Source organism: Grus americana, chromosome 1 (genome assembly GCF_028858705.1).
Source record: "Grus americana isolate bGruAme1 chromosome 1, bGruAme1.mat, whole genome shotgun sequence".
NCBI lineage: Eukaryota > Metazoa > Chordata > Aves > Gruiformes > Gruidae > Grus > Grus americana.
In genome coordinates this window covers 154,445,001-154,465,797 of record NC_072852.1, presented here as the reverse complement: position 1 = coordinate 154,465,797, position 20,797 = coordinate 154,445,001, and the positions used below count along the sequence as shown (strand labels likewise).

The 20,797-nt window shown below is 43.7% G+C and overlaps 1 protein-coding gene and 1 long non-coding RNA gene across 5 annotated transcripts in view; one reads left to right on the top strand and one right to left on the bottom strand.

Moving 5' to 3' along the window:
• The window catches only part of COL4A2 (collagen type IV alpha 2 chain), a 145,361-nt gene extending 130,167 nt beyond the window's left edge, over positions 1-15,194 (top strand). For all 3 annotated transcript variants that reach the window (XM_054815007.1, XM_054814991.1, XM_054814999.1), the window contains exons 36-48: positions 67-141; positions 550-657; positions 1,566-1,673; positions 2,980-3,051; positions 3,451-3,576; positions 4,967-5,083; positions 6,695-6,856; positions 6,992-7,090; positions 7,797-7,943; positions 8,553-8,669; positions 9,693-9,884; positions 10,188-10,474; positions 13,419-15,194. In XM_054815007.1, the coding sequence (XP_054670982.1) occupies positions 67-141; positions 550-657; positions 1,566-1,673; positions 2,980-3,051; positions 3,451-3,576; positions 4,967-5,083; positions 6,695-6,856; positions 6,992-7,090; positions 7,797-7,943; positions 8,553-8,669; positions 9,693-9,884; positions 10,188-10,474; positions 13,419-13,673 (1,865 nt within the window). In that variant the 3' untranslated portion in view covers positions 13,674-15,194. The remainder of the gene's footprint in view (positions 1-66; positions 142-549; positions 658-1,565; positions 1,674-2,979; positions 3,052-3,450; positions 3,577-4,966; positions 5,084-6,694; positions 6,857-6,991; positions 7,091-7,796; positions 7,944-8,552; positions 8,670-9,692; positions 9,885-10,187; positions 10,475-13,418) is intronic.
• LOC129202458 (uncharacterized) lies at positions 87-16,377 on the bottom strand. Of its 2 annotated transcripts, none has more exons than XR_008575710.1 (5): positions 16,260-16,377; positions 15,817-15,951; positions 7,776-9,930; positions 4,711-4,824; positions 87-1,960 (listed from the first exon to the last, which is right to left on the bottom strand). It is a non-coding gene; the product is annotated as an uncharacterized LOC129202458 (long non-coding RNA). The 2 variants fall into 2 exon arrangements; XR_008575711.1 differs by lacking the exon at positions 16,260-16,377 and adding an exon at positions 16,067-16,128.
• Between the last annotated feature and the right edge of the window lie 4,420 nt (positions 16,378-20,797).

Below are 20,797 nucleotides of genomic sequence, written 5' to 3'. Positions count from 1 at the left end.
TCAGAACAGGAAATACTGTTTAAATTAAAGCCGTATCGCTCATGTGTTCATTTTTGCTTGAAATAGGTGAGCGGGGAGATACTATAAACTTACCAGGAATGCCAGGCCTTAAAGGGGAACTTGGTGTGCCAGGCTTAACAGGTATTAATTTCATAGTTGCTCTGGATGTATTACTTCTCACGTACTAAAGTCCACAGAGGAAAGGAGGGGAAGCTTACCATGGGGTTTTAATAACAAAGGAGCAATATCAGGCCATAATTATGGAAGATGGGATAGCAGAATCAGGTCAATTTTGGATTGGGTTGGTTAAAAGTAATGTATTACAATTGGAGCTATCCCTGCATATGCAGCACACTTGAACATCGATGTCATATTCTACATAATTTGGGGAGTACTTTTAAAAAAACAGCATGCTGTAGACAACTTTTCATTCTCCTGGATTATGTGGCAAGACCAGCACCCACTCAGTAGCCAACTTCACATTATGCTTGTTAGCTTAGGGTCTTATAGAGATTATTAAAAGAATATACTGGGTTTGTGGTTTTCCAGGCACAAGAGGAGGCATAGGACAAAAAGGCGAAGGCGGTGATCCTGGTTTCCCTGGCATTGAAGGCCTCAAGGGCACACAGGGTGTCCCTGGCTCTGTGGGACAGAAAGGTAAAATATTCTTTCTTTATAAGGCTCCAAAGAATAAAACTGCTTAAGAAGAGAAAGATAAAATCTCTTTTCCTTCAAAAGGAAGTCATTAAGTTTTTTCATATGTTGATCAATCTGTCAATTGGTAAAGCACAGTTAAAAGGATGTGGAACTTGTGGTAGAACTTACCAAGGGGAAATTTCAAAAGCCTAACTCTGCTTCATACCAGTTTTTCCTTTTTTATGGTGTCTCAGTGCTACAAGGTTGTGAGCTTTTCAATGCTCTTTTTTGCCATAAATGAAATCAATATCCCCCAGGACCCAGTTACGGAGCCTTTGAGCCAGGCTACAGTACAAGAGTACCAGGGAACCAAAGTCAGGTTTACTCTGGCTGGATCATAAACTCAGGGCTTAAGAACATGTCTTATTGCAGGAGGATCACAAAAATGCTCTTTTGGAACAGTTGCTCCACATTTCTCATATAACTATGGGGCTTAGGAACTCCAGCCAAGACTGGAGCAGTTTTGATAGATACCTCACTGGGAAACACCCTTGTCCGAACAGCTTTCCAGTTGGAAAGAAAAAACAGATGCAGCAGAAGGGGAAACTGAGGTGCACATAAATGAACTTACTTATTGTAACTGGCAGTAGAAATAAAATTATCATTTTAATAGGAGCAGCCCACTATATTTTTGAGGTTGTCAGAAACCTGAAGTTTGTAATTAATTGTTCTGTTATACCTTGCCTCTCCTACCTTTTCTCTCTTTAATTTTCTTCCACCTGGATGAGCAGTGCAGCGTCATACAATGACATTACTGGGAGGAAGCTTTCATTTTGCTACCTTGGCGGATTAAGGTAGCACAAGTCAGTGGTTTTGGCTATATCAGCTTTAAGGACACGCGTGAGCAATGATTCATCATTGTCACCTAGGTTTGCCGGGACTGGTCGGCCCCCCAGGGCAGCAAGGAAGCCCCGGGACTCCTGGATTTCAAGGTGAAAAGGGAACTCGCGGCTGGGCTGGCTTACCAGGACAAGCAGGTACTCATAGAGCTTCGTCTATTCACTCATTTCGATGTGAGCGCTTGCTATTGTTCCTTTGGGGTGAAGCAGAATAAAGGGGGCTTTTTTCAGTTCAGACTGGCAGTTCCCTCTAATAAACATTCGTTCCTCATAAAGTTCAGGTGCATTAATGAAGACCAACGTGGTCGCTTTCTGATTTATGGATTCTGAAGGACAGGTGTCTACTGAGCTCACTTTAACTGCTGATGACCTCCCTCTCAACCAGGAAAGCAGTTTTCAGGAAATGTTTTCATTTTTCATGACAGCTGGGAAGACAAAACAAAAAAAATCATTCAAAATGCAGCAAAATTAGTGATATACAGTATTAGAATTTTATAATCTGGCATTAGATAGCAAACATTATACTTGTCCTATATCATCATCAAAAACTGCAAACTGATCCAATGTCTGGTTTTAAGAATAAATGACTTATGGCTCAGACAGAATTCTGCTATCAAAGTACAGGTGATAGTTTAAAATGAAGCTGTTTGTATCACGAGATACAGAATCTCGATGGTTGCCCCCTAATTACTCAGTATATTAAGCAGATTTTTTTCTACAGCACAGCCAGAAATTGCCCTGCTTTTAGTAAGATTCATCTATCTGAATGTGCATCAAATCTAAGCTGATAATGGTTATGAAGGCTGCCTTTATAGACAGGGAAGAGAGAGACAGACGCTTATTTTTGTGAAGGTCGAATTGTCCCTCAGAACTCTGGCCGTTGATTAGAGATACCTGTCTAGCTTTAACATCATGCTTAACACTTTGATACGAACAGGGACAAACAGATGGGATAAGCAGGTATGAACAGATGGGATAAATTTTACCTGTAACAGCAGCAGCTATTGGACATTTTGTTAGGGTTTTGTTTGGGTTTTTTAATGACACAGAGTGAATTTCTCCTGAAGAGAGCTTCATTATAATCACATTTAGAGTGTACAATTATGCCATAATTATCTTGGTTTAAGGATTTTGGAGAACTATAAATGGTTATTAACAAAATTGTGGCAGCAAGACTGGAACTAATGGCATGCTACCAGACGGATCAGAGATATTTAAAAAAATATCTCATAGTGAGTTTATTGCATAATAGCAAAATTTGCCAATCACAAAACCATGGCGTGGTGTATTTCATAATAAGCTTATTGTAATGAATTAATTTGCATATAATACACAAGATTTTAACACAGAGTGGTATTTATTCAAGCATTTGAATTTTTTGCCTAGGAATATATACAGGTTCACAGAAACTATTAAGATAATCATGAGTGTAATTTTAAAACAGGCTTGCCTGGCTTAAGAGGAATCAATGGACTGCATGGTTTACCGGGGACTAAGGGCTTACCAGGATCACCAGGTAAGTGAGACTCTGATCCTGCCTCTTTACAGGCTCCACAGTGTGCTGGCTGCAAGTTTGATCGGTGACATCTTTGCAATGTGACTTTCCTAACTGTGTCATCCAAAGCCCAACGTGGAATTTGCCTCATTATTGTGGGCTCTGGCAAACAACTTCATACACTATGTGCTGCCACGCAGATGGATTAGAACACAGCTTCAAATCCTAATTTCTTTCCTCTTAGAAAGTTAAAGCCTCAAGGCCTTTTTTCCCATTATGAGCTATTTTTTCAATGAGCCTTTACAGGCTCATGCATTTAGTAAATCCACATGCTCTATACATGTACGTTAGCATGCTGATGCATTGTTACATGCAGAAACGTTTCAGCTTTCATCTTAATTTTGAACAACTCCACAACAGGTCCAGATGGCTACGGCTCTGCAGGTTTCCCAGGTGCAGTGGGTGACAAAGGGGAAGCGGGAGAGCCGAGCAGAGTGGAAGGCAGCCGAGGACCTCCGGGTCAGAAGGGAGACAGAGGTGTTCCAGGTTTGTATTCCGAAGAATGGGATCTACTTATTACTTGTTTCAGCTGTGGGTGTTACCGATGTCACAAAACACAGCATAGTGTAGACAGCTGTATAGGGGAGCTCCTGATGTGGGGAAGGTCACTGTTTGGTGTTCGTGCTGCAGCTCAGCCAGCCCTTGCTCCAAAACAGCGATGTGTATTGCCCAGCACTGGACAAGCCAGCCCCTCCAGGACACCCTGGGTCCTACCCCATGGTAGCAGCATCTTGTAGCACCCACCGAGCTCAGCGCTGCAAATGCCAGAGGCTACTCTTAGCCATCAGCTCCCAAAATACTTCTAATGAGGCTCCAGGTACACAAACTATGGCTTTTATTTCTTTTTGTTCCAAGTCCATCAATGTTTACCTTTCTTCTGAAAGCCTCACTGTCCATCAACGTGTGATTGTCCCGCTGATCTCTCCTGGGCTCTATTCCCATGCACAGAGCTTTACTCCTGCCATCACCCCTCCTGCAATCAAACCCACCTCGTTGTAGCGGGCTGCGCTTATCTCTGTATGGTTCCCACCAGTTATTCTTCCATCAGAGAGCCACCAGGCTGATGTTATGGATGAATCAACAAATTACAGAGGGTTTTTAAAAAGTTTTCCAACATTTTGGCTCTAAAAGGATTAAGGACTGGCATATATATAAAACCTTACCGCCTTTGCCAGCTTGGTTCAATGGCTCATTCCTGTTCTTTTCTGTTACACTTTGTTGTTCCTAACATGCTGTGCTGCCTTAAACACCATTCAGAGATTTATTATCGAGCCCTGAGAGAAGCAGCTATTTCACTTATCTCATTCATGTTTGTTTGTCAGAATTAAATATTAATTCTTTTTAAAATGAATAAACAAAAGGGGGTTTATGGCTTCCTAACAACTTGAATCTACTTAAAAGAATAATCTGTCATTGGTGGGTGAGATTTTTGGCCATTTAACACTTTTAATCTATAGAGAACTTCTTGGATTCAAACTTCTTGTTTTAACTGATCCCCAAAAACCGTAAGTGTCTGTGACCCCTGACTCCACAGGACACAGAAGAACAAAGCTGCTTTCTTATCTGCTTCAATACATCTAGGATATTTTGAGTACTTCCTATCTCAAAATAGTATTTTACCTGGCAGACTCAAGATGATTAGCATTCCATACTGTGAGATGTAATTAGCTATCCAGAGAGCTTTGGCACAGAACTAGTATTCAGTTCTTTATAGAAAAACCTCCAGAACATGATCTGAAAAAATAAAAATCAGTGGGAACTGCAGGTGCTTTCCATTTTGAAAATCCCATTCTTTATACTTAGTTTAAGCTGAGTCCTTGTAATTGCAACTGAGCATTTTCCTTGCAGTACTGATAATTTCTTCTCTTCCTTTCAGGAGTCCAAGGACCCTTTGGCATTCCTGGGCAGGAAGGATTTCCAGGGCCTCCTGGGATTTCAAACATATCAGGATATCCTGGTGATATAGGCTCCCCAGGTCTAGATGGAGTGCCAGGTAATTCATGCTTTGTTCCCCACAGACAACAACAAAAGATTAAGTACAAGGTTGTGCCCTCAGACAACAATAGGAGATTAAGTACTGGGTTAGCAACAGCAGGCATTGTTTTTTTCAGTCTTGATTCAGTAAAATATCCTTATTAAATGCAACACTAAAGTGCATGAACGATTGTGGACAGAACTAATGATACATAAGATAGTAGGGACAGACCTCTTGAAAGCAAAAGACAGTTCCTCCAGGTTGTCCTGATGGAAGAGTTTGATTTTCATGCAAATAGCAGATCTAATCATCCTGAATTTTCTTAATAACTTTCAGAAGCATTATGCTAATTTAGTGCTTCAAAATCTGAGGTCTATGTCAGACTTGCAAGTCTACAGAATATTTTCTTCATCATTTACAAAATTTTCCTGTGTGAAATTGCCATGCAAACTAAGTTACATTGGGAGGCATTAGCTCTTCTTCTCTCTAAAAGTCCACACTAGGAGTCCGCCTCTCTCACACATGAAAGAGCCACCTCTCTGTCTCTCTGTATTTAGAGGCTGATACACCTGTTGCTTATTGGACTGCACAGTCACTTCAAACTGTAGTGCCACTGCGAAGAGCTTGTAGCAGAAGTTGCAGGTGTCCCACTATCATCTTTATATGATGCATGGAAATTTTTATGTAAACTCAGCAAAAACTTACAACTGGCAAACTAGGTGAAAACCAACAAAATACCTGGGTTTCCAAGTGGAAAGAGAACCTTAGTTGGCCTAACTCTGCATACTGATTCCCACTTGCCAGGCAGTCATTGGAGTAAAAAATAAAAACAGAAGAGAAGCAGTCAGGAGAGTGGGAACAGGAACACCATCTCCCAGCCAAAATGGTGGGACTGGCATGGCTTGCTCTTACTTTGCCACATGCACCTTGCATTTGTACCCACAGTGATCCAACTTCAACAGGCAGCACAAGAGATGCCCCACTCATAACCCTCATTACTAAGTCCCTCTCTCCTCGGAAACAAGGTCCAAATGTCGTCTTAGGCAGCAGAGGTAGCTGAACAGAAACCTGCCAGGTTTAGCCTCAGGCAATACGTAATTCTGGAAAAAGAAGCTGTTCCCGTAATTCCCAAGACAGCATGAAGTGTTTATTTGTATCCAGGTGTTCAACTAAAGCACCAAGACACATGGAACAGTAAGTCCTTGGCTTATTTACCACCTGGCACCGCGTCAGGTACTTGCTGCTGTCTGATTTCTCTCTAGCTGCTTGGAGAATGCAGGATGAAGCAGGGAGGCACCCAGTGAAGTGGGGCATTTGCTGGGGAAGGGATAGCTCGTCAAAGGCTGTATCTCAGCAGGTACCCCACTTCTGCTGGAATCTGGCTTGAGATGACACCGTGCTTTGTGGGAGCTTCATGTTCTAATTCCTCTGCCACCACAGCAGAAGGCTATGCCAGCCTGAGAGCAGGAGCAGGAGTGGTGAATAAGTCAGTTCGGGAGATAAACATTAGCTCCCCGCTTAAATTAAGGAAATAAAACCTGATGGGTTACAATTAGATAGTACTGTTATTTTCCCCTGTGTCCAGGTCTTAAGTATAAACAGATTACAACCTATACCTGCTCTAAACAGGCTATCCAGGACTACAGGGGCAGCCTGGAATACCAGCTCTACCAGGAAGCAAAGGAGAAAGTGGACAAACAGGTGTGAGTGGACCAATTGGCCCAAAAGGAAGCAGAGGTGATCCTGGATCAGCAGGGAGACCTGGCGTTCCCGGGTACCCTGGACCAAAAGGTAAGGATGGGAACCACTGATCTTGGCCGGGGGCAGGGGAACCTCCTGTGCTACAGCAGCTTTGGTAACATGACTTCTGCGCTCACTTGATCTGTGTTGAAATGCAGTAATGCCACCTGTCATTTCATATTAAAGGTCGCAAGGGTGAACAAGGTGTCATCGGCTTTATGGGTGCCATAGGATTTCCAGGTGATTTGGGACCCATCGGACCCAAGGGGGATAGAGGAGTAACTGGTGAGTAAGTGCAGTCAGATGCATGACTGCTTTCCAAACTACGTGTTTTGCAGCTCCACAGAGCCTGATTTAGCTGGCCCTGCTTTGAGCAGAAGGTTGGGCTAGATGTCCCTTCCAACCTGCATGACTCTGTGTGACCCCTAGCAAATTCCACTGGAGAGGTGCCTGAATTTAACATGGGTAGTCAACCTTTTGTCTTTACAAATTTATTTTGTATGAGGTGCCAACTCCAAAATCAGAGCCACTTTTGGGGTTAAAAAAAAAAAGAATAATTCCTGATACAAACTTATGCTGGAGAGTAGACATACTGGATATTTAGAAGTAGATAAAAATCCTTCATTCCATCTATACCATCGTGTATTTGTGTCTCCAGAAGCCCACCAAAAGACAGTGCTGCACCACAGAGAGCTGTTGGCTATTTGGGGGGAACTTCCCAATTTCCTGTGTCCTAAGTGAGGGAGCAGCAGCATCATTCACTTCCTCCTGCTTATCTTCGTGCTCTCCAAGAGCAGACAATCCCCATACTTACACGCATTTCCCCAATATAATAAATATAGCTATACCCAAGGTGGTGAGTTGCAGACCATAGTCCCTCTCTCACATATGCAGCCAAGTAACAGAAACATATCCATGGATGAAAGCACATTAAGGAAAATATAGGAGTTGGTTTTTTAATCAAACTAACTCATCTTGCTTCCAATCACAGGCTTTCAGGGCCCTCCAGGCTCTCCTGGGCTGTCCCCTCTTCCTCCAAGGCTGGTTGCTGAGCCAGGTTCACCAGGTCCTCGTGGAAATATAGGACCTCAAGGAAGCCCAGGAGATATGGGACTTCAGGGTCCACCAGGCGATCCAGGTAGGAATCTCACACTCAGAGTGAAAGCTCAGTTCCCCTTAGCAGAGTGAAACCACCAGAGCACTGCTTTGGCTCTCTTCTACTTTGAATTCTGTAAGTCAGAAAGGAGAGTTAAATTTTGGCCTTCCAAAGCCAGGCTTGGCTTTCCTCCTCCTCCTAGGATTCAGAACATAAGCAAAACAGGAGAAAACTGACAACACTGACACACCCAAAGCAACACAGATATGGATCTCACTTAAATCAAGGCTGAACGTTTTTGGTGGAAATGTGCACATCCTTGTGGACATGCTTTCAGCCCAGGGACTGTAGTGTTAGTGATGCATGGACCTGATGCGGTGCACCTCTTGCTACAAGCCTCATCAGAGATGCGTGGTGGTAGCAAGAGTGAAAGATTAAGGTTGTGGGGCTCATGTAGTCTTCATCCCAGCAGCATGTTCCAAAGAAGTCAGTGCTCTTTGCCTGAGCAAGAACTGTAGAATCTTGCCTGTAGTGTAAATTGTAAACCTAGCAGATAGGACCAAACATATGCAAGTAGAGCACACGTTAACAAAGCAGGTAGCATGTTGGTATCTCTGCAGTCACTGTACTTATAACCGTTGTTGGTGCAAGGTTTCAGAGGCTCACCTGGAGAGCCAGGACTCCAGGGCAGGGGTGGCATTCCAGCTCCTCCTGGCTCCAGAGGTGAACAAGGAGCAACAGGGTTTCAGGGTCCGGTGGGATTTGAAGGTAAGAGATGTTGCACGCACTTCTTCCCTCTTTCCCGTTTCACTGTCATAAATTGTTCTGTAGTTACTACATCACTGGATAGGGAGGAGGGGAGAGAAAGTGTCTGTCTTCACAGCTTCCTCATAACTAACTCTTAACAGAGTTAGCTTAAAGCAGTATTTTCAGAATAAGTTTTGGTAGATGTCAATCCACTCACGTGAGTGAGTTTGTTTTGACCTGACTGTGTTATTATATTGGTTTTCTCTTAAAGTATTTCAGCCTAGTGTCTTACTAACAGTTACATTCGTGGAAATGAATGGTTGGGTAGGTGATGTTTGGATAGATGGTGTTTAAGGGAAAGAATTTGTAAAAGAAATACCTGTGTCCTTATCCAATCAAAGAGAACGATTACTATCTTAATTAGCTGAGTACACAGAGAAAAGGTATTTTTAGAGCATAGTTTTAGCAGTATGAAGCAAATGCAAGCAATTAAAAAAACATTGGTTAATCTTGGACTAAGAAGATGTTTTAAATGAAAAATATGCTCACCTGTATTGTATGAAGTATGCTCAAATTTATCAGAACTTTATACGGGCCTTTCCCGGGCACTGATAGTGAAATACATCACTTTAGAAACCAGGGAGCTTGATCTGGCACCAATCTACTTCAAAAGCAACTGCTGTAATCCTAGAACTACATCTCTTTCAACAATAATTTATCATAAAAAGCATTATGCAATTAAGCTTTGTTCATCAGCAGCTTAGCTGGAATACTTCTTCACTGTGAGGGCGACAGAGCACTGGAACAGGCTGCCCAGAGAGGTTGTGGAGTCTCCTTCTCTGGAGATATTCAAAACCTGCCTGGACGTGATCCTGTGCAACCTGCTCTGGGTGATCCTGCTCTAGCAGGGGGGTTGGACTAGATGATCTCCAGAGGTCCCTTCCAACCCCTGCCCTTCTCTGATTCTGTGAATATCAGCCAGCGTCAGAGCATTTGTGAGAGCACAAACTGAGTTGTGTTATTTCTTTTCCCCCTTCTCCTAAGGTCAGCCAGGCCGCCCCGGTAGCCCCGGGCTGCCAGGCATGCCGGGTCGCAGTGTTAGCATGGGCTACCTGCTGGTGAAGCACAGCCAGTCCGATCAAGAGCCAACGTGCCCAGTTGGCATGAACAAACTCTGGAGCGGATACAGCCTACTGTACTTCGAAGGACAAGAGAAAGCACACAACCAGGATCTAGGTACATGCAGATATTGCTGGTGGCAGACTCAATTCCATCTCTCTGGCTGAAAAGAACAAAAGAAAAACAAGTAAATAGAACTTAGAGAAAGCTGGGCCTTAGCAAACAGGCTTAGGAAACAGCAAAATGAGAAGAGAAAAACTGTATGTCTGCATACGGTGCCCCTGAGAGATCTCCTGCAAGTCATTAGCGTTGTTCAAGGGGACCTGTAAAACAAAACAAAGGAGCAGGAAACTGAAAACATGCATTGTCTTCTGGAAAATGATTGCCGTAATTTCTTTTGTTTTTCTCCTTTTTTAACAGGGCTGGCCGGCTCATGTTTGGCTCGTTTTAGTACTATGCCGTTCCTCTACTGTAATCCTGGGGATATTTGTTACTATGCAAATCGAAATGATAAATCCTACTGGCTCTCAACTACAGCACCTCTTCCAATGATGCCTGTGGCAGAAGAAGACATTAGGCCATATATCAGTCGCTGCTCAGTTTGTGAGGCCCCAGCTGTGGCAATTGCTGTCCATAGCCAAGAAGCTTCTATTCCTCACTGCCCTGAAGGCTGGCGCAGTTTGTGGATCGGATATTCCTTCCTTATGGTATTTGTTCTCCAGTGTCACATTTTGTGTGGCACTGGGTTTTACGTTTGAGTCTTAGATACTAGGAAGGCTGCTCTGGTTTTGATCCAGCAACACCAAAACCATGCATCATACTGGGGAACCAGGGAACTACAAAACTAGTTTCTAGAAAGCAGAAGAGAAGAAACACAATTTCTGTGAATTGCAGAGAAAATTGCCTCTTGTCAGACTAGCATCTGGAGTCCTTACTTTATGTACAAAATAGTGCTTTGGAGCAGAACACAGGGACGGCTGTGGATTAGGAAATAAAATTGCAGTGAGGTGCGACAGTAGCCTACAAAGCATTTTCACAGCTAAAGATTGAAAGTTACTTATGTGCATCACCAGTGAGAAGCTGATCTAGAGGAAAAAAGCCAAAGCTTTTCCCCTTCTTTTGGAAACTCAAAATCATTGATGCTTGGTAGAAGCCAAAGTCTTTCACCTAGACTAGAAAGAGAGACAGCCTCCTGTTGTTTTTAAAAACAATCTTCAATGTTGGATCTCTAATGGGAACAGGAGCTGAGCTTTATATCCCATTGCTTATAGGATCTCTTAGATCTTGTGATCTGATAATTAGGAAATGGGATGTTAGGGAAAAGCTTAATGTTAGGTGTGCAGTGGAAGACCTACCAAAGGGCCTGACCTGCTTTTCTTGCGAGACTGTACAGAGGGATCATGTACGCACTGGAGGGTTTAACATGGCAAAGAGCAGCTAGAACGTGCTAGTGAATGATCTGACAGATGCTCATTTTTCTGACTTGCTTCATGTACACGAGAGTCAAAACCTGCCACAGTATGCCCATGTTGTTAACTCATTAAAGACTGGACTGAATGCTGAAGTAAACAAGGTTGGAAAAAAAAAAAAGATTTCTTTGGCAGAAAAACATCGCAGAACAATAGTCAATCTTACCCACAAACTATTCGTTTGTCAAAAGTCAAAAGCTGCAATTTTTCAGAAAATGAAGTAAAAGGAAATCTGATATTTTTCATTTAGTTACAGGAAAAAAAAATGCTTTGAGAAAAGGCAGGTCAAATTTTTGACCAGCCCTATGTTTGACCTTTCTTTTGCTTCTATAAAAAGCCCTGATACCAATCTCATAGTTACTTCACAAGAATGCCAAGGATTAAATGTTTGCAAAGCCCTGTGTAAACACTGAGCATTGTTAAGAGCAAAGTTGTCACCTTAGCAAGAACTTTTTGCCAGGACAAAGTCTGCCAGCACCAAGGAACACACAGTGAGAAGAGTTCACATTTTCCCAACTAACGTTCAGAGCAAATGAAGTGTTTGGAGTACGCATTTTTGCTTCTTAGGCAACTATGGAAGAGGTACAGCACGCTTGTGGTAATCTCATAGTACATATTGATTTACTTCCTTGGCTTAAATTTGTCACCTCCTTCCCCTCGGTAAGGCACAGTCATGAAGGGAGTCATCATGGACTCCTGCCCAAACAGCCTCTGAAGTCAGTAAGAGTTCACATAGCGAGGGCACTCCACTATCATGCATCCCGTAGGGCTTTGCAGAAGGATAAAAGGCCGTGGCCAGTAAAAGAAGAGGTACTATTGGCACTGAGTTGGTCATAGGGACGCTGGTGGTCGTCCTGAGGTTGTCAAGCGGGTCTGCTCCCAAGCCAGGGTTTAAATAGCACGTGCAGTTTTTACTAACTGCTTTCCAGCTCTAGCTGCAAAGGCCTCAGAGCTGTAGTAGTTCGTGCTGCTTCTTACCAACTTTGTTCTCGTCAAGGGATGCTAGAACAGTTTTGCTCCTAAACTTCATAGCTTAGCGAACCTTGCAAATTTGTAAGACACCTGGTAAGCTGCAACTTTGGGGTTTGGGGGCTTTATTGTTTAGTTTTGGGGTTTTTTATAAAAAACAACTATCCTCAGCAACACGTAACACCAGACGGAGATCAGAGTCCTTTACTCTGTTAAAAGGTGGCCACTTCTGTTACTCATTTATACAAACACAGCGGGCCTCTCGCAGCACAAACCAAACCAGTTACAGCTTACGCTTCTATAGTATGCTGTTTATTAAAACACAGGCAGGCAAGCAGATTGGATATGCCCAGATTTCTCCCTACATTTACAAAACTATTTAGCAACTTTATTTTCCAGCTGCTTTCTTTTATATTTCAAATTCCTTCAGTTTTAACAGAAAATTAAACAGCTTCACTTAAAAATGCAGCTATACAGCTCTTAAAGGGACAGAGGAAATGTCTGTTTTGTTAGCAATGCCTTCAACAGAAGAAAAGTAACATTCAGTTCGTTACCACGATATGTGTCAAAGGTAACAGTTGAGTGGTGTAAAGATGCATGATTTTGGAGTGATTTTCTGTCAAAGAACAGAGGGAACTAGTTATTTGTATAGAAGCTAATTTTGCTTCCACAGTGCTCTTCGTGTGCGATACAGAGTAAGGCAGACTTTGTAACTGGGGAAGGTTAAGTTAGATACATGGTGGAAACGTCTTCTTGGTGAGGTAATCAAGGAGACGAACAGGTTGCCCAGAGAGGTTGTGGAAGCTCCATCCTTCAAGGTATTAACGACTCAACAGTACCCTGGAGCAACCAAGGGGCAACTTTGGAGTTGGCCCTGCTTTGAGCCGGGGACTGGCTCCAGTGACCTCCAGTCGGCCCTTCCCACCTAGATGATTCTCCAATTCTAAGACTTCCAACAGTGAAAAATCTTAACTATAGAAAAGATGTTTGTCAGAAGAGTTTAAAGTGGCATCAGCATATGAGCTGGCTCCTTTGTATAACTAAAGCATAGCCAAACCCTTAAGCCTTACATAGTTGCAGGATTAGCCGACTCTCTGCTCTGGAGCTAAGAATTAGGAGCACTTCTAGTGGTTTTTCTCTTTTCCCACGTGTAAGTTTTTGACAGCATTGCCTGAGGTTGTACTCTGAACACTGCCCTCCTTGTCTCATTTAGCACACTGCTGCTGGTGATGAAGGTGGAGGACAGTCGCTGGTTTCTCCTGGGAGCTGTCTGGAAGATTTCAGAGCGACTCCTTTCATCGAATGCAACGGCGCACGCGGAACCTGTCACTACTTTGCAAATAAATACAGCTTCTGGCTCACTACGGTCGACCAGTCCTTCCAAAGCAAGCCCTCAGCAGATACGCTCAAGGCAGGACTCATCCGAAGCCATATCAGCAGATGTCAAGTCTGTATGAAAAATTTATAGAAGTCTTTCACAGTATAAGGAACCTGCTTGTCATGTAGTTCTTATACAGTGAAACCTTCCACGATAGCTAGACATTTGAATAAATCATGTTGGTGCTTTTTTAACTTATTACCTCAAAAGCTGAATGGAAAATTAATTTTTAAAAGTGTCTGTAAAAGCAAATTAAGTGTAACACAAATTAAGTCTAACAAACAGATCTAGTGTTGTGTTCTCCTACTATACAGTATATATACATTTTTTGCTAGTCTAACATTATATCATTTGCCAAATGATATAAATACTCTCAGCTTTGAAACACTGAAAAAAACTTCAATAATAAATGGTTACCTTGGTCAGATACTCACTACATTTACTTTAAGAGAATATATGTATCTTTTCTATTTACTGTATTTGTCACAACAGTAAACACTTAACAGCTTCAGTTCCCTAAATTAACACGGGGTGATCAAAGTGTTAAACCATTGCAAAATACTGAAAATACACTCTGGAAAATCCAGAGTCCAGCATTGAAACCTAACTTTGATTTTAGTATTTTATGTTTGGGCATTTCAAAATCACCCAAAACATTCATCTTTATATTGTACTTGGTTTTTTTCAAGCCTCACCATGCTTCAGCAGTTAACCACTGGCAATAGCGGAAAAACCCACAGGCCTCCCAAAAATAGTGACCACAAAATGCAACTCTTCCTATTTTGATTAGGAGACTATGTGATGAAGATCAGCATTTTATTTGACAAGCTTGATAGGTTTTTTTCCTAGACATACCCCAGGCCAAAGGAGCATTACAAAGGTCTCTTGCTCCACAACGTTGTGGACATTCTTTTGTGTCACACTACGCACACAGCAGCAGTACCGAGTAGTTTAGTAGTTTTTGCATTGCAGCTTTTCCCCTCTGAAACCAAGCCACTCATCACAAACAGATTTTAACCCCGTGCTGTTGGAGCAGTCGCACGTAGGGTAGGTTTTACAGGAGTGTGTATTGCTCGGTGCCACCTGACCTCCACAGAACTTCCAGACCTGGCAGTTGTCAGTCTGAAGGCACGGTGTCCCGGACACATGGCAATGGGATGACTACTTGCACACAGCCATCCTTGCAAAAGCAAAGGGAAAGGAAGCAAGGCATTTATTTGGCACCATCTTTTCCCAGAGAGAACCAGGTTACTGCATGCCAGGCTTGATAAATGGCCAGAACGGCTAGCTCTTTCCTTCCACAGAAGGAAGCAATTTAGTCCAAAGTTGTCTGTCACCACTGCAAGGGGGGGTGGGGGGGAAGGATCAGCTGCAAATTTCGTATTCGCATAGTCTGATTATACACCTGAATGCTTAAAACTGAAATAAAAGAGACTTTTATAGCAATGGCAGTTGATTTCTCAACATTTCACCTCACTCCTGCTTCAGGTGCTTCTTGGCTTTTGTAATTACATTCCATCCTCACTGTATCATAAATAAAACCTGTTTTTTTCTACACCTCTATTTGTTGATGATTTCCAGTTAGTAAACAGTGTTTTTCTATACAATGCATATGGACTGGTCTGTTGAATTACTGTGTTTGCACCTGAGGAATTAGAAAAGCACTACCACAAAGCTCCTTCCACTGAACTTCAAACTCTTCAACCAGGAATACACTTGTTTATCTCATGGCACTAAAAAACACCCAAGAGGGATGCTGCATTTCTAAACTTGCTTGTTTAAGCTGAACTACTGAAAAAGTATTTCATCTATTGTTGGGAAGAACAATTTAAGCTAATAAATTGCAATGTTGCAGATTAAAGGAATGTATTATTCATGCTCTACAATGTTCAGGAAACCGACATTATCCAAACTTGACAAGTGTTACCTCCACAAGAAATATAAAGTATAAGTTAAAGTTCTTGGCTAACACACTAACCTAGATTTGTTGTACATATTATTATATCTATACATAAACAGAGAAAGTACCTGAGCTTGAAATGAGCTCTCTGGCCATGCTGTAGCTCTGAAAGGCAGCCCCCAAACAAACTAATCACACTGGTATTTGTTTCATCTAAATAAAATACTTAAAATTGAAAACATTGCAGTCAACATGAGCAAAATCTATTCCACGTTTGCCAGTTCTTTTAAGTTAGACATGACAGTAACAAAGACCCAAGAATTGGCAATTTACCTCTTCCAGGTGTTGCTAGAGATCAGTGGTCATGGGGTGATCACACAATTATCACTTGTGATCTTTTCAGCACACACTTCCAGCAACGCAGCACATTCAGTGTTTTAAGAGAATTCAAGTGGAGGTTATTCAAATCTGTAAAAACCAATTATGTCAACAACAACAGCAAACCATTTGGATTTTCTTGGCTAATACATTGCCTAATCCGCAGGCAGCTTTTTTTTTTTTTTTTCTCCATGTAAAACTTTACCAGATGGGTCTTTCTCTGACTCATAAGCCGCTCTTAACAAGTTTGTTCAGCACGGTATCGGCATAGCATTGAGTTGAACGCACAGGCACGATGCAGGAAAAATAAACCACAAAACCCCGCAAGGTGCCAAGCAGACTTGAACTTCTGTACTTTGTTTGTGTACATCATGTGCTTCAGGTCTGTGTACTCATACCCGTGTTTCTCCAAAGCTTGTGCAATCGCTGTTTGAGAAGGGGCGGGAGCTCGCACACGCAGACACGTAGAATGCTTGAAGCAGCCAGAGGATTTCACATGGTGAGCTGACCTGCAGCACAGCATGGACAGGAACTGACTTATTCAAACTGCCTCTGAGCTGCAAATTTACGTCCTCACCTATGAGGACAGGCTTGAGGGAGTTGGGGTTGTTCAGCTTGGAGAAGAAGAGGCTCCAGGGAGACCTTATAGCAACGTTTCAGTGTATAAAGGGGGCTTATAAACAAGGTAGAGAGACCTTTTACAAAGGCCTGAAGTGACAGGACAGGGCAGCAGTTTTAAACTGAAGGAGGGTAGGTTTAGATTAGATACAAGGAAGAAATTCTTTACTGTGAGGGTGGTGAGGCACTGGCACAGGTTGCCCAGAGAAGCTGTGGATGCCCCATCCCTGGAAGCGCTCAAGGCCAGGTTGGATGGGGCTTTGGGCAGCCTGGTCTAGTGGAGGGTGTCCCTGCCCCATGGCAGGGGGGTTGGAACTAAATGATCTTTGAGGTCTCTTCCAAACCATTCTGTGATTCTATGATCCCAGCACCCACTCCCATGAAGTTAAAACATTTTTATACAGCAAAAATTCAGCTACAACAAAAGCAATCTTTTTACTGAAATACAGTACCCCAGCCTAGGATGTAAAAACCACAAGTGTTTTGCCTGATTTTGACCAAGTCGAATCTTTTGCTTCAAAGCGTGCTGTTTGCTTCCCACACTTTCCTCTTTGAGGACACCCTGAAGTGTAACATATTGCTGAGCCTGGAGAAGGTAAACGAGATTGTATTCCCTTCTGTAGGTCATAGTGCATCAGTATATCAGCACAGATACAATGAAGTTAACACAGCGAGGTCAGTTGACACCAATTATTTCCTCAAATGTATCGACAAGATGGGCTGAGTTTGTTCACACCCTACGTGACCAGGCTTGTTCAGGCTGCTGGAAACAAAAAATCAGCCAGTGGTAAGTAGCAAACAGGCCGCCACAACAGAAGGTATCAGACTGCTGCCGGAAGAGAGGCTGAGGGGTTACTGCTGATGTGCTGAAGGTGCCCCAGCGCAGTCAGCTACAGCCCCCATCACCGCGTGGGGGCCAGCGGCATCCCCAGGGATGGCCATCCGTGCCACCAAGGGTGAGCAGCGGCCTGGCCTCACAGCCCTTAGGAACCAGGCACACACCAGTGCAAGACATACTGGACGAGGGGAACAAGTGACATCCCTGCACCCCATGACCCGCAAGCAGAGAAGTAAAACCAGGCAGTGAAGCTTTCCACTGCAACATGGGCAAGGGCGTAACTCGGCCAAAGCAGCAGCTCTGCCTACCCCATGGGCACTGAAGGGGTTCAGGCTCCTTTCGTGGCCCCCACGAGACTCAAAGCCTTGTTGGGGTTGTCAGGGCCCAATGGCAACCTCGATCTCGCACTACCAGCACCTGCGAGGGGCAGGAAGCAGGATGGGACCTTCCCACCCAGCCCAGCACAGATCCTCACCCGCTCACCCTGCCATCCCTCTGGCCCTCCCTCTCCCTCGGCTCACAGCCTGGCCATCACCTCGGGCACAGCCAGGCCCGTAGCTCACATTCACCCAGCGCGCCCAGAAGTAACATCTCTCATTTCTCTGTTCAAACACTTCACATAATCCAGACAAACATAACGTGGAGAGAGAGGGGGGAAATAAATACTTGTAAAACGAGGTTCCCCTCCCAGGCAGGGCAGGCGGAGCACGTGGGTCCCCACTTTCACCCATCATCGCTGGCCCTGGCGGGGAGGGGTTCCACCCGGCTCCAGCGGCACCACCACGACCGGCCCAGCATCGAGGCTATTAACAGGGAAAATGACCTCGTGGCGATGGAGGAAAACACTCGCTGCAGCCAGCGGGGTGCAGAAGAGCTGGCATCGAACGGGTGCCCGGCCCAGCCGCTGTTAATGTGGGTCCTAGCGCTGGCCCAGCTCAACTTGGCCCAGCCTACAGCTGCTAAGCCAGAAGTACACTGCTAGGCTGGGGGGCTGTTAAGAGAGCGAGAATTCAAACATGTCTGCATCAGCATAGTTCCTGTGTTGCCAGCCCCTGCCCCTGCTCCTCCCCATCAATAAGCCAAGCTGAATATTCCCAGTAAAATTAGAGAAGGAGGGCCACAAAAAAAAAAAAAAAAGCAGCTTTTAGTAGTGCTGGAATATCAGGATGTACCTGCAGAAGCAATAGGGAAATTAATGAATTCATATTAGGACGCTCAATAAGCACAAGAGCAGGCCACCATATTGTATTGCTCCTCTATGCTGTTTAAAAAAAACCCTCCACACAGCACCACTAAGCAGAAAAAAAAAAAATATCTGTGCAATTTCAGTGTTGAGGGGTTGAACTGTGCTCTCTAGTAATGCTTGCAGACATGAAGGATTGCTTGCAGACATGCATAGGCACTGCTGCAGCAGATACGGTATCAATACTGGGCTGTAAAAATGGAGCTCAGCTACAGCACAGTTTAAATTACTAGTAAAATAAATAAGTAAAAAAAACCTCCAGAAACCTTCAAGTTTTGCTTAAAGGCACAGTCTGACTTCAGAAAGTAGTAAAGAAATGGGGCTAGCACGCACGTTGAGCAATCCAGATCTCCTGACCTCTTAGCACTAGCTCCCGTGGATTACCCAGCCTCTCAGGTTCTGCTGTGCAACCCCACAATCTCTCACAGGCTGGGGCAGCGACAACCCACCATAACCGAGATGTTTCCCAAGGAACAATAGCCAGCAACACTAAAAAGTCACGAACATCGTGCCAGACGAGTGTAGCCCTAAGGGCAAAAGCGCAGCACGCAAGACTGGTTCCCATGTCATCTCTTTCGGTGAAAACACCCAAAGTTGGAGCTTTCGGAAATAATTCATTAAGATCTCATATGAATCAAATGCTGGTGCAACTGAATTGCAAGTATTTGTATGTCAAGAAGCATTAGATGTTAAATTTACAAAGATATTTTTCCTGCCCTGTACCTTCCAGGTGTACATCTCCCAAAAGGCTGACCTTGCAACCCGTGCGTGCAGCAGGTTCAGCTGTCAGCAGATGCAGCAGAGGCAGCAGTGGACCTCTCACAGATGCGTTGGCAGATCGCTTTGGTCATGAACAAGACTGAGGTGGTAGCCTGTTCATCTCTTCCCAGTCCTGAGGGAAGACTAGATACTGGCCCTAGAATTTTGTTAATAGCTAGGAGATTTTTAGTTGTATACAGTTTTAAATACCAGAGAGCAGGTGCAGTTAAGTCTCTGACAGATTGGCAGGTGTTAAACTGCAAACCCCTAACAAATCCAAAAGATGGCAGCCCTTAGTAGGGCCTGTTGCAATAGGACAAGGGGTAACGGTTTTAAACTAAAAGAGGGTAGATGCAGACTAGATATAACAAAGTTTTTACGATGAGGGTGGTGAAACACTGGAACAGGCTGCCCAGAGATGTGGTAGACACCCCATCCCTGGGAACATTCAAGGTCAGGTCGGACGGGGCTCTGAGCAACCTGATCTAATTGAAGATGTCCCTGCCCATTGCAGGGGGGGTTGAAGTAGATGACCTTTAAAGGTCCCTTCTAACCCAAACCGTTCTATGACTAAATGTACACAGGTTTTCTCTCAAGCCATTCTTCCCCACTACACGTGTATTGTGCATAAACTTGAAAGTAGAAAATAAAGCTACCACTCTGCAGCAAGTTGCTCAAGAGGACATACTTTGGGAAAAAATATTTTAAGTATGTTTAGTAATAATTTAATTCATTATTAATTTAGGAATTGTCCCCCTGTGTACTAAACAACTATGCTTTGTGTGAGACAGGGAAAGACAATGACAAAATGTAAGACCAACCAATCCTTTAGTTCTCAAAAATTATGCCAGAAGTATCCCTAGGAAGATGAAGGAGTCCCCAACACAGCAACTTGCACAACTAGAAACATGCGAGCTGCATCTTAGGAGGTTGTGGTTTTTGGGAGGGCTGGTAGTCCTTTGTTGATTTGTGGGGGGGATGTGGAGGCAGGGGGGACAAGAAGAGTATTTTGGGTTTGGTTTTTAAACTAGCAGTTTTTCACTCTGGTTCCAGTGTCTCAGTGTGAGCTCCTCGGTCACTCCATGCATTCTTTGTAGCAGAGATGGTTGGGAAACTCTAGGAGCAATATTGTTACCCTCTCCTTTTTACTGCACTCAGGAGAGGAACCACATACCTCATTAGTGCTCCTTCGTGCACCTTTTGACTCCACAAAAGGCAGTTTCTCTTCCCTTCCTCCTGCATTAGCCAGTTTCACATCAGAAAATGCCAGACCTCACTTCCCTCCAGGTAGATGGTAATGTCACGCGTAGCTGCTAAAAACTATCAAAGCTGCAGCTTTGCCTGGGCACAACTAAGGAGGAGTTGGAAGGGAGACAGAACACAGGTATTCAACACCGTGGTATCCTATAGGCACCATAAAGAGGTCTGTACAAAATGCAGACAAAACAGAAAACTGCTTCCTTCCCGCAAAAAAAAAA